Below are 16,397 nucleotides of genomic sequence, written 5' to 3' on the forward strand. Positions count from 1 at the left end.
GCGAATACAGCGGGCGGACTTCGAGGATTCGAGCCGGAGCGCGCAAGCAGGTTCGATGTCGGAAAGCACGGGGATCCCTCAGGGCTCCCCGGCGGTGGGCGCGGCGGGCTCGGCTCCGGCTGCTCCAGGAGTCGGTGGAACCGAGTGTTCGGGCGCTGCTGTCGGTTCTGCACGTATCGCCGTCAAGAAGGCGCAGCTCCGCTCCTCCCCGCGTCCGAAGAAACTGGAGAAACTCGGCGTTTATTCCTCGTGCAAGGTAAGTTTTAACGGAAAACCATTGTTTACGTTTACAGTGTGGAGGAGAGGTTCGCTTTTATTTGTTTATCTGACCGCCGAAAGTAGCTGTTACCTTACTTTACCCACTCTTGAATCTGCAAGCACAGCACAAAAAGCCGTTGCTTTGTCCTCCATTCTTTTAAACTGCGAATGCGTGTTTCTTTATGCTAGCCAACTAAATTAAGTGCTTAAACCAAAATGTATCCATGAAGTGCTCATTTCCGTGATCTGTAGAGATACTACCGCTGTGTTTACCCGTAACGTAGTGGGCAAAATGACGTGCACACTTGGCGCTCGAGTCTTGTTTACAATTTATTTCTTCTTTCGGCAGTGATTTTTGTTGATTTTTTTTTGTTTGCGTTTTGTAAAGTCGCACTGGACTCGTTGTGCTTTAGTGCGAGAGTTTTGCCACAACACAAGACTCAATCTGAAGTTGATTACTCAAGAGGTGAAAGCGGCGTCTTTGTTTTGACAGGATGACAGCTGCTGAAGGGGCGTGGTCTGTTACTGGGGGCGCGGTGTGTTGCTGGGGGGCGTTGTCTGCTTATCAGATCAGGCACTAGAACCATACGGAGAGCCAAATTACTCATGTTGAAATATTTCAATAACTTGCATTATTGAATTGTTAATAAAAACATTGAAATAACTAATAGGCTACATAACAAAGCATCAATAAATTGGATTTGACATTTTTAGCATTAGTTTTGCTTTTCTTTTGTTATCAGATAAGGTTTCGTTTAATGCCATCATGAAGTAAAAATGACTATTTTATTGACTTTGTAGTGTTATAAATGATGTACTTGTATATCTTACTATTAATATTCTTTAATAAAAAAAAAAAGTTTTTTTTTTCTCTCTCTCATACCACAACATCTCGATGATGTAAGACTAAAATAAGGTTGTATTAATTAATGTACTCACTAATGTAATGTAAAACTAACATGAATAAACATTGAACATATACCTTTATCACAGTTTATTTATCTTTGCTAATGTTAATGGAAATAAAGTTTACATTTAGTTCATGTTAACAATGCATTGACTTATGTTAACAAGCACCGATTTGGATTTTAATGATGTATTAGTATATGTTGAACTATGATTAATAAATCTTGTACATGTATTGTTTATTAATATTTATGTAGTAATGTTAATAAATCCATTAACTTATGAAACCTTGTCGTAAAATGTGACCGATGATGTGTTTACTGTGAGCCTGTCACTCAACATTTATCTAGGTCTACATGAATTGAACTTATTTTCGAAACAATCATGTTTAATAGTGGAATTTGTGCAGAACTACTACATTATTCATAATGTCATGCTGAATATCAGAGTGTTATCAAGCATTGCTGAAATATTTGAAGAAATTTGCATATTTTGCAAGCAACTTAAAATAAATAGTTTCTAAAAACAATTTGTTAAAGAATTAGTCATGATGTACACAGTCTTGCACCTCTTTCTTTTTGTCTAATTTTCATTTGGTTCAAAGCTTGTAATGCTTTAATGAACTTTAGTAAAAATACCTACGGGAAAAAGGAATGGGATAAATGCAAAAAAAGAAAATAGTGGGCAGTTGCACTTTATAATGGGCATCACTTTTTTTTAGAATGGAGTGTGGTTAGGGATGTTTCAACAATCGTGTAATGGTTTAATTTTAAGTAATTTGTTCTTCTTTAGAAACAAGCCCATCAGCAATCATAGATTAAGTAATATAGTTGTTCAGTTTGTAGTCCTAAAGCCTTTAAATTCAGAATTTTCTGTACATAATCAGTATACTTGTTTTCTTGGTGTATGTATAAAATTATACAATTTTGGATTAGTCGTCCTTAAATAAAATGTAAAATATTTTATTTGTTACTGTTTATTATTATGAGCTTCCTAATACAGGCCTGTAGCCAGCCTGGTGAAAGGGGTGGTTTGTTTTTCTCAAAAAGTTTACCTTCTTGCATTTATTCGCCTCATTTTCTATTTAATTATGAGGTTTAAATACTGCATTGTAGTGACATATTAAGCATTTTTGCTTGATTGTTGGATGGTTATCATACCCACATGTTTGATGTACCAAAAACATTTCTTAAAGATTTAGAATAAAGAATAAAAGATAAAAAAAACTATATTAAAAAATATATTTTTAAATAAAATATTGTAGCGTATTGTCATTTATTAGGCAAATAACAAACTGTCAGCTCAATCAACGTTCCTCATCAGAATATGGGATGCCAGAAGTCTTCTTTGATGAGTTATTTTCATAGGTGTTTTTTTTCTACTAATTACGCCATAGTGGTCAAAATATGGCAAATGACCTCATGTATGGGACAAACTCTGGATCTTTGTCAGTGAGGGGCAGGACCCCCCTGGCCACAGGCTTGTAATATGTCATTCTCATGTCTGTTCCTGAATGATCTGTTTGGTTTTCACACAGGCTGAAGGAGCTTGTAAGTGTAATGGCTGGAAGAGTCAAAACCCTCCCCCTACTCCGCCTCCTCCAACCCCACCCAGGGCTGAGCAACCAACCGCTGTCAGCCTAATGGAGCCATGTAGAAGCTGCAGCCACGCCCTCGGTAATGACTGTTTGTGTAATAACAGAGCACAACGACAGAGTTCCCGAAGAAAAAAACCCTGTGCTCTCATCCATAGAGAAACTAAGGTTTAGGGATAATGCATTTCAGTAAACCTTAAGTAAAAAACTTTTAGACCAATGTCATCAATCCCTAGGGCTCAAATAAAGTCTCAATTTCATGTGTTTGTATTACTGCCCAGGTGACCATGTGACGCACCTGGAGAATGTGTCAGAAGAGGAGATGAACAGACTGCTTGGGATTGTACTGGATGTGGAGTACTTGTACACGTGTGTCCATAAAGAGGAGGATCCTGACACTAAACAAGTTTACTTCTCTCTCTTCAAAGTGAGTCATTTGGGTTGTTACACATTGGTCCCACTCAGGGTTCCCACTCTTTAGAAGAAATAATTTCCAGAACATAAACTATGACAGGAGTTGATCTCAAATGGACTTGTTGTAGGCATTTTTTGAAATTGCAATTAATTTAACTTTTGCTTTTTTGTTTAAATTTTGTTTTTTAATTTGAATGTGAATGCCATAAAGGTATGGAAAATGGAACGGTAGTAAGCCAGAAGAATGGAAGTGGGTCAGACACATGATTTTCTGACTTATTCAGCATATGTTTTAACGCAGCGGTTGCACTTCCAGCTGCAACCCATCACTGGGAAACATCCATTCATACACACTCAATTATCCACATACACTAGGGACAATTTACCTCACTTAATTCACCTATACCAAAAGTTTTTGGACTTGTGGGTGAAACCGGAGCACCTGGAGTAATTTATTTAAAATTTAAAATTTGTTATATTAAAATCGTTATAAAACAAAAAATATATAAAGTGGTCAAAAAAATGTGTATGATCAATTTCCGTTCTTCCAAATTAAAACACTAAAATTTAACTAAATGAAATGCACTTTCAAAAAAAAAAAATGGCTACAAAAGCACTTGAGAAACCTCAGAGGGTGAAAACTGAAATATACAGTTAAAGTCAGATTTATTAGCCCCACTGAATTATTCGCCCCCCATTTAATTTTTTCCCAATTTCTGTTTAACGGAGAGAAGATGTTTTCAACACATTTCTAAACATAATAGTTTTTGTAACTCATTTCTAATAACTGTTTTATTTTATCTTAGCCATGATGACAGTAAATAATATTTGACTAGATATTTTTCAAGACACTTCTATACAGCTTAATGTGACATTTAAAGACTTAACTAGGTCAATTAGGTTAACTAGGCAAGTTAGGGTAACTAGGCAAGTTATTGTATAACAATGGTTTGTTCTGTAGACTATCGAAAAAAAAATAGCTCAAAGGGGCTAATAATTTTGTCCCTAAAATGTTTTTTAAAAAATTCAAAACTGCTTTTACTCTTGCCGAAATAAAACAAATAAGACTTTCTCCAGAAAATAAAATATTATCAGACATACTGTGAAAATGTCCTCATTCTGTTAAACATCATTTAGGAAATATTTAAAAAAGAAAAAAAATTCAAAGGGGACTAATAATTCTGACGTTAACTGTAATTACCATTCTGCCGTAGAAGCCACAACCTTGCTCAGCTGTCATCATATTTGGCTTATCAACAGTAAGTAGATTCAAACTGAAAAATACAACAACAACAATAACAAAATCTAGATCAAGAAGGACTTTTTCCAGGACACTTGGTCATTTCGATAATTTTCCAGATTATTTCCATGACTGGAAAACAAGGATATTTGGGAACCCTGGTGCTTAAATGATTACAGAATCTGTTCTGATTATATATTACTATGAATATAATTACCAAAGATTTCTGGTCTCTTTTGCTCACAGAGTGTTTTATAAACAAATATAGTAAATCATACTATAGTATTATTGTGGCATAATTACATTTTAAAAGAATTGGTTTCTATTTTAATATAATTTAAATTCTATTCTTTTTCATATGATTGTAAATTTTCATTTGTCACATGATTGTTTAGAAGTCATTGTAATATGCTGATTTGGTGCTCAAGAAAATTTCTTGCTATTATCAATGTTGCTTTCTACTTAATATTTTTTGTGGAAACCAAAACACATAAAGGTAAATAAATCGCTCAATGGACCAGTATTTATTTAAAACATATTTTTTTAATGTCTTTAGTCACTTTTAATAATTTTAATCCGTTTTTATTTGTTCATTAAAAATGCAAAAATACCTCATAATTTACTCACTCTCAAGCCATCCTTAGTGTACATGCCTTTCTTCTTTCAAACAAACACAGCCAGAGTAGTTTAACATTTTATCCTGACTCTTCTAGGTATAATGGTGTTGGGTAGTGGTCATTTTTTAAGCTTGTAAATCTGTCATAAAATGAACCCATATGCTGTCACGAGGTTAACGCATGTTGTATGAAGTAAAAGTAAAAAAAAAAGTATGTTTTTGGAACAAAAAATATTTATAATTTTAAAATTATAAACTCAAATGCCTGACTTCCGGCAGCTGCTGAATGCGCATTTTCAACAACTTGTACAAAAGAACCAATGTACTTTTGGAAGCTTTAAAAAACGCAACACCATAATTCAGCATGGTGTTAATCAGGTTGCGTTCATCTGAGAAAAGGAAGTCATATATTCTGAGGATAACTTAAGGATAAGCAATTAAAATTTCATTTCATTTTTAAAATACTTTAAATGCTAATCACTGACCTTTAGTTTTGAACAGCATTATACACTCACCACTTTATTAGGTAGACCTTACTATTACCGGGTTGGAGCCTCCTTTTCCTTCAGAACTGACTTAATCCTTCGTGGCGCAGATTCAACAAGTTACTGGAAACATTCCTCAGAGATTTTGGTCCATATTGACATGATAGCATCACGCAGTTGCTGCAGATTTGTCGGCTGCACATCCATGATGCAAATCTCCCGTTTCACCACATCCCAAAAGTACTCTATTGGATTGAGTTCTGGTGACTTTGGAGGTCATTTGAGTGCAGTTAACTCATTTTCATGTTCAAGAAACCAGTCTGGAATGATTTGTACTTAGGTATAATATTCAGGTATGCTGTGGCGTTGACACAATGCTCAATTGGTACTAATGGGCCTAAAGTGTGCCGAGATTAAATCCTCTACACCATTACAACAGCACCACCAGCCTGAACCATTGATACCAGGCAGGATGGCTCGATGCCTTCATGTTGTTGATGCCAAATTCTGACCCTACCATCCAAATGTTGCAGCAGAAATTGAGACTCATCAGATCAGGCTACGCTTTTTTAATCTTCTATTGTCTAATTTTGGTGTGCCTGTGTGAATTGTAACCTCAGTTTCCTATTTTTAGCTGATAGGAGTGGCACTCACTGTGGTCTTCTGCTGCTGTAGCCCATTCGCCTCAAGGTTGGACTGGTTGTGCATTCAAAGATGCTCTTCTGCATACAACAGTTGTTACGGGTGCCTATTTGAGTTACTGTAGCCTTTTTATCAGCTTGAACCAGTCTGGCCATTCTCCCCTGACCTCTGGCATCAACAAGGCATTTGTGCCCACAGAACTGCCGCTCACTGGAAACTTACTCTTTTTCAGACCATTCTTTTTAAAACCTAGAGATGGTTGTGCATGAAGATCCCAGTAGATCAGCAGTTTCTGAAATACTCTGATCAGCTCGTCTGGCACTAAAAACCATGCCACGTTTAAAGTCACTTTATTCATCTTTTTTCCCCATTCTGATGCTCAGTTTGAACGGCAGTAGATCAAATCGTCTTGACCATGTCTACATGCCTAAATGCACTGAGTTGCTGCCATGTGATTGGCTGATTAGAAATTTGTGTTAACGAGCAGTTAGACAGGTGTACCTAATAAAGTGGCCGTTGAGTGTATATTAATGTAATTTTACATTCCGTATATGTTCTGTGTATATTATTACAACTGTATATATTCGGTTTGCAACTGTTTGTCCAGCTTATTTGTTTAAACTGTTACAGCTGCTAAGGAAATGCATCCTGCAGATGGGAAGGCCAGTGGTGGAGGCTCTGGAAAGCCCGCCTTTTGAAAAACCAAGCATCGAGCAGGTAACTTCTCAACTGTAAATAGCAAGAATATTTTGTCATCATTACGAATGAATCATTGTCTTAATCTTTACATTTAATAAGCTGCATGTGTTTGGTGACATACTTAACTAACAAGTCAACCTCTTCATCATGATCATGTGCGAACATCAGTGATATTGGTGTCAGGAATGAGCATTTATGATATAACTTTTTATAACTTTTCTTCTAAAACAGACTTTGGTGAAAACCACAAGCTCCAGCTTTCTTGCTTAATTTGTAGGCAGTGTACTATAATTCTGATGTACAAATATGCTAAACACCCAAAGACACATTCCTAAAATCCTTGCTGTTGGAGACACATTTATGTTTTTTTCCTGTGTTGTTTTTGTTGTAGGGTGTGAACAACTTTGTGCAGTACAAGTTTAGCCACCTTCCGTCTAAGGAAAGACAAACCATTGTGGAGCTCGCAAAGATGTTCCTCAACCAGATCAACTACTGGCAGCTAGAAACGCCCTCACAAAAAAGACAAAGAGCACCAGATGATGATGTAGCTGGTTATAAAGTCAATTACACCAGGTGATTGCTATTTTTTTTTACTTTACACTAAGGATTAGTTCACCCAAAAATGAAAATTCAGTTTTTATTGGCTCATAATCATGTCATTCCGATCCCCTGAGACTTTTATGCAACATTTAGAACACAAATTAGGATATTTTAGATGAAATTTGAGAGCTCTCTCATCCTCCCTTAGCCATGTTTCCATCTAAAGATGGAAATTTAATTTATGTGCAAAACTGGAATATTGCATAAAAGTTTTGTGAATTAAGCAGCATTTAAACCCAAAGAGTCAAAGACAACAAAATCGTTAACTGGTGCCGAATATTAAAAATAAAAACAGAATTTGCTGTGGTAGGATGAGCTGCGTTAATCTTCTTCATTTAATAAATTATTTGAAGACAATGCCGACATGCAATAAGCACGTGGTGGTGTTTGAAGGTGTGAGATGCGGAGCACAGTCACTTTTGACAGTTCTGGACGTAATAAATAATATATTACCACTAATACTGAAATAGTTACAGCATTTTAGAATGACCAAAACAACATTTCAGATATTTTACAATGTGGTCAGCCTGCTGGTTTGGCCATTCACTTACATGTTATTATAATCACACGCTCTCTTCTAAAAAAAAATCACATTACTTTTTAATGCGCATACTGAAATTAGTTTGGTAAAAGTGTTTCTATCGTAGTTTATAGCAGTTGTTTCTTATTGAATAAAAAGTTCATATTCAAAGTTTATGTGCATCTTGGCATTTCTATCAACCATTTTTTATGCGCACATCTAAAATGCACATAATAATATTAGGTGGATGAAAAACATAGCTATTGACAGCACTGCACTAAAAAGTCCAAAAAAGGATCTAAATCATTCCATGTGACTTCAGTAGTTCAACTTTAATCTACAAGGCTCCAACATCGCTTTTGTGTATGAAACCACATTCACTTTTGGCAGTATGTAGACATGGGGCAGAATAAGTTTCTGACGGTGTCAACCTTGGATAAAAATATCACAGTGTTGTGATTACTGCTGTAAAATAAGTTATTTTTAAATGTCTTGGTAAAAAAAAAAAAAATTCCCCCCTAATGAACACAATATATTTTATTTTAGGAAACACTTAAAATTTTTTGGAACAGTAAACATCTCAGACTAAAGAATAATAAAAAAAAGGCATTTGCTATCTTCATTAGTTTCAAAACCAGGTTTCTTTACAAACCTTAAAAAAACTCTTAAACATACATTTGAAGTGGTTAAACAGAAAGATTTTGCGGGTTGTAAAACTTTAAATTTTTCAAATTGCGGTAAACCTTGAAACCAGTTTTCGTCCCATGACTGACAGTGTGACATATTGCCAATAGAGTCAGCAGTGAAACTTCCTTGCATTGTATTGCCCATATGAAAGAGATAGTTCATCCAAAAATGCGTATTTAGTCACTATTTACTTAATGGGTTCCAATACTTTATGAGATTATTTATTCTCTTGAACATAAAAGAAGATACTTTGATCAAAGCTTAAAACCTGTAATCATTGACTTCCATACTAGGAAAAACAAATACTATGGAAGCCAATGATTACATTTGCAACATAGATCTTCTTTTGTGTTCAACAGAAGAAAGAAGCTCAAACAGGTTTGAAACAAGTAAAGTGTGAATAAATATTGACAGATTTTTTATTTTTTTTTTGTGTGTGTGTCAACTATCACTTTAAATTAGTACCCTTATTTGGGTAATTTTTATTGTATTATTTTCGATACAAAAATATTCTTATAGCTTTTGTATGATTTCAGTTGAATCCCTAAAGTCACATGAAATGTTTTGACAATGCCTTGGGTCCTTTTTAGAACATTTCAGCATTGTTGTTTTCTGTAGATGAAGAAGCTCTTGGATATTATCTAAAATAATCTTCGTTTGTGTTTCGAGGATGAATGCAGGTTCATAAAAAAGTTTTTCTTACTTAGAATTTTTTACTTGTTTCAAGTCCAAATATTTAAAATATTGTGAATAAAAAAATTCTAATTTATTTTTTTTTACTTAGTTTTACTTTTAAACAAGCTAAATTATCCAACAAACAAAATAATCTTCAGTTTATTTTTAATTAAATTATATATCTTTTTAAAGTGATCCGCTTATAACGTTATAAAGATTTTGACCAACAATTATCACAATTTAGAAGTATTGGTCTATTTTCTACAACACACAAACAACATTTATAGTAAGTGTTTTGTGTTGGAGAGATTTACTCCCTTTGGCTTTAACAAAATCATCTTTAATAAATCATCTTTTCGAAAGGTATCCAATTGTTCAACAGATGGTGCACTAACGAAACTGTTTAAATCAAACTCAGCCATACTAATATTATGCTCTAAAACTCCACTCAATCACTAATCTTCGTTCACTCAAAACTCAAAATTGATCCGCTGTCAAACACACATCGTCTCACTTCATCCCATAAAGAGATAAATTTAAATAATCTCACCGCTGCCACCAATTAAATGTTACGTGTTTTATGATGTTAAAGTGGGATGCTGTAATATTTAAGTGACACAGGTGTAATGTGTGCGACAGATCAAGAATGAGGCAAGGTTCAGTTACTCTTATTTAAGCTTTTTACTTAATAATTGAAACATGTAACAATAATAAATGGGGAAAAAAAACATTTATAATTATTATCTTTAAACAAAAACAATGAGTGTAAGCCAAATCAAAGAAATTAACAAAACAAAGCAATCCTTAAATCTAAAATCTAAACTAGGCGTCAAAAAGAAACACAAAATAAAAACCTAGATCTTCAGTGTATACGACACCCAAACTAAACTAATTAAACTACAAAACTCAAAATACACGGGTGGCAAAACACTCAAACTAATCTAACAAAACATCAATTTAAACTAAAACAAAACAAACCGGATAAGTCCATCAAAGCTTAGTTTAGAATCACACAACAACCATCATATTATGTTACTCAAAGCCAACGAAGTTCAACAAGCAAACTCAAATTACCACAGTAACTGAGATAAATCACTAAATAGACGAAGCATTTGCACAAACAAATTGCGTGGAGCACAAAAGGGTACGCCGAGGCAGAGCGCACACACACACTGGTCTGTCAGGGCTTTAAATCCTTGCGGCTCGTCCTGGGATTGGTGGAACCGGAGAACGTCATAATGATGATGGACAGAATAATAAACCAATAAGAAACCTAAGGGTTGAGCAAACGGAGAGGAGGGTAAAAAAAAAAGACAGAAAGAAAACATAAATCATAACATTTATTATGTAAAATTCCAGATTGTTTACATGCATAAACATTTACTACACGTTTGTGGCCTTTTCGTGTGTTTGTGTCGTAGGTGGCTGTGTTATTGTAACGTGCCCCAGTTCTGTGACAGTCTCCCAAGGTACGAGGCCACACAGATTTTTGGACGCATTTTCCTGCGCTCTGTGTTCACCATAATGAGAAAGCAGCTGCTGGAACAGGCCCGCCAGGAGAAAGACAAACTACCACCTGAGAAACGCACACTCATTCTTACACATTTCCCCAAGTAAGCACACAACATAGTGCCAGAAGCCTCCACAAATAACTGATGTTGTGTGAATATGAGTGTATGTGTTTGTTTGTGTCCAGGTTTTTGTCTATGCTGGAGGAAGAGGTTTATAGTCATAATTCGCCCATCTGGAGTGAAAACTTCATGATTGGTTTATCAGGCGGACAGATTCCAACAGGTGAATGTTAAAGGGTTTTTTTATATTTCGTTATGTGGGATAGCTATGTAAACAAACCTTTCTCTTTTCTGATTGGTGCAGTGGTTAGTGCTCCACCTGTGAATCGCTCCCTGTACTACAGCAGCAGTCCAGCACCAGTGGAGCTGGCTGGAGGAGGAAGTGTTAGCCCGGCCCGGAAAACAGCTTCTGTCCTTGAACCCAATCCAGGTATCAAATTATTTTATAAGACGTTTTATAAATGAGGCAATTTTTATTTTATTTTATTTTTGGTCACACTTTATTTTGATGATTCGTTTGTTGAATTTAAGTTACACTGCATATACATGCCAACTAATTCTCATTAGATTATAAGTAGACTGTTAGGATTGGGTTAGGGGTAAATGTAAGTTGACATGTACTTGCAAAGTTTCTTATAGTCAGTATAAAAGCAAGCAATCTTGTCAAATATGCAGAATCAGCGTACTTATAAGCGTACTTGTAATCAACTTATCTTTGTGCTCAGCCAAAACACGTTAGCTAAGAAAAAGTAATAGATTCAATAGACCATTAAATAGAGAAAAGATGAATTTAATATCACGTTTGACAATTATAGTGAGATGAAATCCAGCAGAAGATCCTTGATTAACTGTCCGACCTGCACTGCTCTCACCTGGGGAGCTGTGCTCAAAGCACTTGCCGAATGCCTGGAGCTCAGACGTCCACATATGCTGCAGCGCATGCAAGATTATATGTGGTCATGCGATGTGCATTTTCAGTGGTGTAGTGTAAACAGAGATTTTTTCAGAAACGCTATGTGGAACCCCAGTGTGGACGTGAATCGTTTACATTCTAAAATGCCGTTTTAAAACTAAAATGTATTAGTGGGGGCCTTAGCAGGTTATTTGTGTTTATAAGGATTGGAGCTGAACTCTGCAGGAAGGTAGATCATCAGAAAACAAGATTAAGCTTCTTTGATCTAGTTGATAGAGCATTAGAAGGTTGTGTTGCAATAGCACTAATAAACACAGCTCTTTAATCGAGATGGGTCTGGCTGCAGACCTGGTGCAGTGCAATCTGGGCTGCATCCAATGCTTTTTAATGGCCTCACCTAACCCCACCCCTAACCCTACCCGTCACAGTGACCTCACTAACTCCATTTGAGTGCATTGTGTCTAACTTTGCATCACTGAGTGATGCAGTCTCAGCTTGCATCATAAAGGCTGCAGCCAGATACTATTGCTTTAATCTCCCATTGTTGTTTGGTCCTGGTTGTTATGAGTGGGTTTCTTCCTTTCTTCTGGTCATGTGGTACTGTGATATCCCTTTTTCTAAAAAGGGTGTTTTGTCTATAAATAGGGCTAGACGTTTTGTGGATTTACCTAAATCTGTTGCTGTGTGTATGGGGCCTGAGAGCTTGAAATCACTTTATGAATCAATGTAGCCTTAGAGCTGGGTTAGGTACTGGAGAGCCACTCTTCTGCAGAGTTTAGTTTTAGCTCTAATCGAATATAACTGGACAAGATAGTGGGCTCTATGCACAGAAAGAGTTTTTTAGCCACCGATAAACTTCCAGTGAAAGTTTGTGTGAATATTTTCAATTTCATAAGTTTCCTTTTACAGCATCAATAATGTAATTGAGTTAAATATAATCTGCTAAATAGACTTAAGCATTCATATAGTTGATCAAGTGTAAAATGAGATTTAAAACCATTGAAACATGGGTTTGAACATGGTTCACTGTTTAAACAAGTGCTTCTTGTCCGGTCAGAGAATCACTTTATAATGTATCTCAATCAGGTAGTGTAGATAATTTCGTCATAAACGCTGACAAGTAACAGTTTCTATGCACACACCCTATTAATGTCTGAGTGTTAATTAATAAGCTACAGGAAGGTACATTTTTTTTTGTTGTTGTTGTTGTTTTTTATCAAGGCCAGATCAAAACTTCTCTGAAATGAGTTTTTGCAGGGTGGGATATCTGTTAAATATGACATGAACAAACAGTGATTTTTTGGGATAAAATGTTTTGTGGAAATGTTTTTTTTTTTTACCTTTTTTAAGGAATCAGTTCTTTTATGGGTCCTGTCTTTTATCTTTTATATATTCTGTGTTATATGTTTTATGTATTATATGTATTATCAAAAACAAAGCATATTAATTAAATACATATTCAACACTCATTCACAGCATCATCAAAATATGCATTTGTTAGTTGTGAATACATGCCCTCTTGTGGTGACAATTACATACTGTGCCTTTAACAACAGTGTGTAGCTCAATCTGCTTGTAATTGCACTTTATCTTAAAATCAGGTTTAAATGGGACCGTAAAAGATGTTTCTTGTGAATTCAATTCAATTCAATTCAGCTTTATTTGTATAGCGCTTTTACAATGTAGATTGTGTCAAAGCAGCTTCACATAAATGGTCATAGTAACTGGAACAGTGTGGTTCAGTAACTGGAACAGTGTGGTTCAGTTTTTAGTGTTTAAGTTCAGTTCAGTTTAGCTCAGTTCAGTGTGATTTAATCATTACTGAGAGTTCAAACACTGAAGAGCCAATTCATCGATGCGTAGCTCTACCAATCCTGAACCATGCGAGGCAGTGGCGACAGCGGAGAGGGAAAAAAAACTTCACCTGATGGGAGTGAAGAAAAAAAACCTTGAGAGAACCAGACTCAGTTGGGCACGACCATTTTAATTTCTCCGCTGGCCAAAAGTCTAGTGCAGAACTTCATTCGTCGTGGTTTAGGCTGGAAGATGGCCTCAGCAAAGACTCGTCTGTCCCTGGAGCGTCGCTGGAATCAGACTCATGTTCTCCACTCCCCACGACCATCAGCGCAGCAGCAGCTCAGGATATGGCCTGGTCCCGGATATGGAATCCTTGGGATCATCACGTCGCTGGTCTTGGATCCAATCAGTGACTCCGCATAATCTGAGGACCTCGGGATGAGTATCCCCAGGTGAAAATAGAGAATAAAGAAAATAATTAGCGTAGCTGCTGTTCATAGTGTATATAAGTAAGATGTAGGAGCCAGTGTGGAACCCGCTAGGTGATGCATTGAGTGTATGCTTTACTAAACAGATAGGTCTTTAATCTAGTTTTGAACTGGGAGAGTGTGTCTGAGCCTCGGACGTTATCAGGAAGGCTATTCCAGAGTGTAGGAGCCATGAAAGAGAAGGCTCGACCTCCTTTACTTGATTTTGCTATTCTAGGTACTACCAGAAGCCCTGAATTTTGAGATCTTAAAGAGCGAGTTGGTTTGTAGCGAGACAGAAGGTTGGTTAGATAAACAGGAGCTAGATTATTTAGAGCTTTATAGGTGAGAAGTAATATTTTAAATTCAATACGAAACTTAACAGGCACATTGAATCACAATGACTACACAGTATGTTTCACTTTGTGCACATCTAGGTGGAGAAAAGCGAAAGCCAGCTGAGCCATTATCTCATGAGGACAGCAAACGGCCTCGTGTGGTTGGTGACATTCCTATGGAATTAATTAATGAAGTCATGTCTACCATTACAGACCCTACTGCCATGCTGGGACCAGAGGTAAACACACCCACTTAAAAAAAAAAAAAAACACTATAGTAATATACTATGGGAATTGTTTTTGAACCCCACTATAGTAAACTACTTGAATTAACCTGTTGTGGTAATCCGTAATATGAACACAATAACCAAAACTATTCCAAGTTTTTGACAAAAAGGTACAGTATATGATACAATACAATACTAAAATTCATATCATTCAAATTATACTACAAAAAACTCAAATATATTAGTTTACCATTTAACCACTGTTATCTTAAGTATGCTGTAGTATTCATTATCAAAGTGTTGTAAATACTATAATATATACAATATGCTATTCTTTTCTAGAGTATGGTTCAGAAACAATTTATTTACTAGGAACTACTAACTGATGTATTTTTTATTAGTGCTGCGAAAAAAAATTAATCGGTATTAATTGCATCTAAAATAAAAGTTAGTTTTGACATAATATATGTGTGTGCGCTGTGTACACTTAATATGTACTGTATGTAAATACACACATCCATGCATATATATGGGAAAATGTTTATTTATATTTATCGTAGATAAATAATCTATATGTTCATTGTACAAATTATCTATACATTTAAATATTTATGTAACAAAAAATTTGTTTTGTCTATTTTTATTTCTATGTACAGTATGTGTATCACATAATAAACATATATATATAATACACACAAACTTTTATTTTGGATGCGATTAATCTTTGCTCAGCACTATTTCTTATCTAAATATATAAATGCGTAAAATGTATATTTTAGGACAATTGAATCATATAATAGTGTCTTTTTCTCTCAGACCAGTCTTCTCTCAGCTCATTCAGCACGTGATGAAGCTGCTCGATTAGAGGAGAGACGAGGCGTCATCGAGTTCCACGTCATTGGAAACTCCCTCAACCAAAAGCCCAATAAGAAGATCCTCATGTGGCTTGTTGGCCTGCAGAACGTCTTCTCACACCAACTGCCTCGCATGCCTAAAGAATACATCACAAGACTCGTCTTTGACCCGTATGTTCCTTAGCATTCACATTTAGATGTTAAAAGAGGGATAGTTCACCCCAAAAAATTCAGTTTCTGCCATCACTTACTGATCTTCTACTTGTCCAAACCTGTGAGTTTCTTTCTTCTGTTGAACACACAAGAAGATATACTAAAGAATGTTGCTAAAAACAGCCTTTGACTTCCATGGTATTTTTTGTTTCTACTATGGATGCCAATGGCTGTCATTGTCAACTTTTCCAACATACTCTAAAATATTTTTTTTTTCAAAGAAAGCTTTTCGAACCACTAAATCTAGTACCACTTTATTAGTTGGTATTTTGGTACCACTAAAGTTAGTAACACAAAATCTCTAAAATCATTTTTGTTTTCAAGTTTAAAACCACTTGAGTGTGGGTCAATGGAGAGGGTATTTTCATTTTCTGGGTGAGCTATCCCTTTAAGAAGTGTGATGCATATAGTAACTAGTGTACAATAGAAATTTTGAAGCAGGCATAAAATTGAAGTTGTGGAAAGGAAGGAAAATTTAGGGCAAGACTTGATTTTGGATAGTAAATTGCTATTGCTTGATTGTACTTTATTGATAGATTATCCCAAAGGAAAGATATTTAAACATAAAGAAAACACATAAAGAAAAAAAAAAATGATTATGTTAAAAAAAATAATAATAATCACACCTAGACCTTTATTTCGGAACCTGGCGCATTTGCCCCTTAGTTCGGTTCATTTGGG

At 35.5% G+C, this 16,397-nt stretch overlaps 1 protein-coding gene across 1 annotated transcript in view; it reads left to right on the forward strand.

The window, feature by feature from the left end:
• The first annotated feature begins 55 nt into the window (after positions 1 to 55).
• Positions 56 to 16,397, forward strand: part of kat2b (K(lysine) acetyltransferase 2B) — a 30,480-nt gene continuing 14,138 nt past the window's right edge. Inside the window, 10 exon segments of the mRNA NM_001045034.1 lie at positions 56 to 256; positions 2,702 to 2,840; positions 3,040 to 3,185; positions 6,786 to 6,872; positions 7,246 to 7,427; positions 10,758 to 10,949; positions 11,033 to 11,130; positions 11,212 to 11,337; positions 14,522 to 14,661; positions 15,466 to 15,674. Coding sequence (NP_001038499.1) covers positions 56 to 256; positions 2,702 to 2,840; positions 3,040 to 3,185; positions 6,786 to 6,872; positions 7,246 to 7,427; positions 10,758 to 10,949; positions 11,033 to 11,130; positions 11,212 to 11,337; positions 14,522 to 14,661; positions 15,466 to 15,674 — 1,520 coding nt within the window.

The sequence above is a fragment of the Danio rerio genome, chromosome 19 (assembly GCF_052040795.2).
Source record: "Danio rerio strain M-AB ecotype USA chromosome 19, GRCz13ab, whole genome shotgun sequence".
Taxonomy (NCBI): domain Eukaryota; kingdom Metazoa; phylum Chordata; class Actinopteri; order Cypriniformes; family Danionidae; genus Danio; species Danio rerio.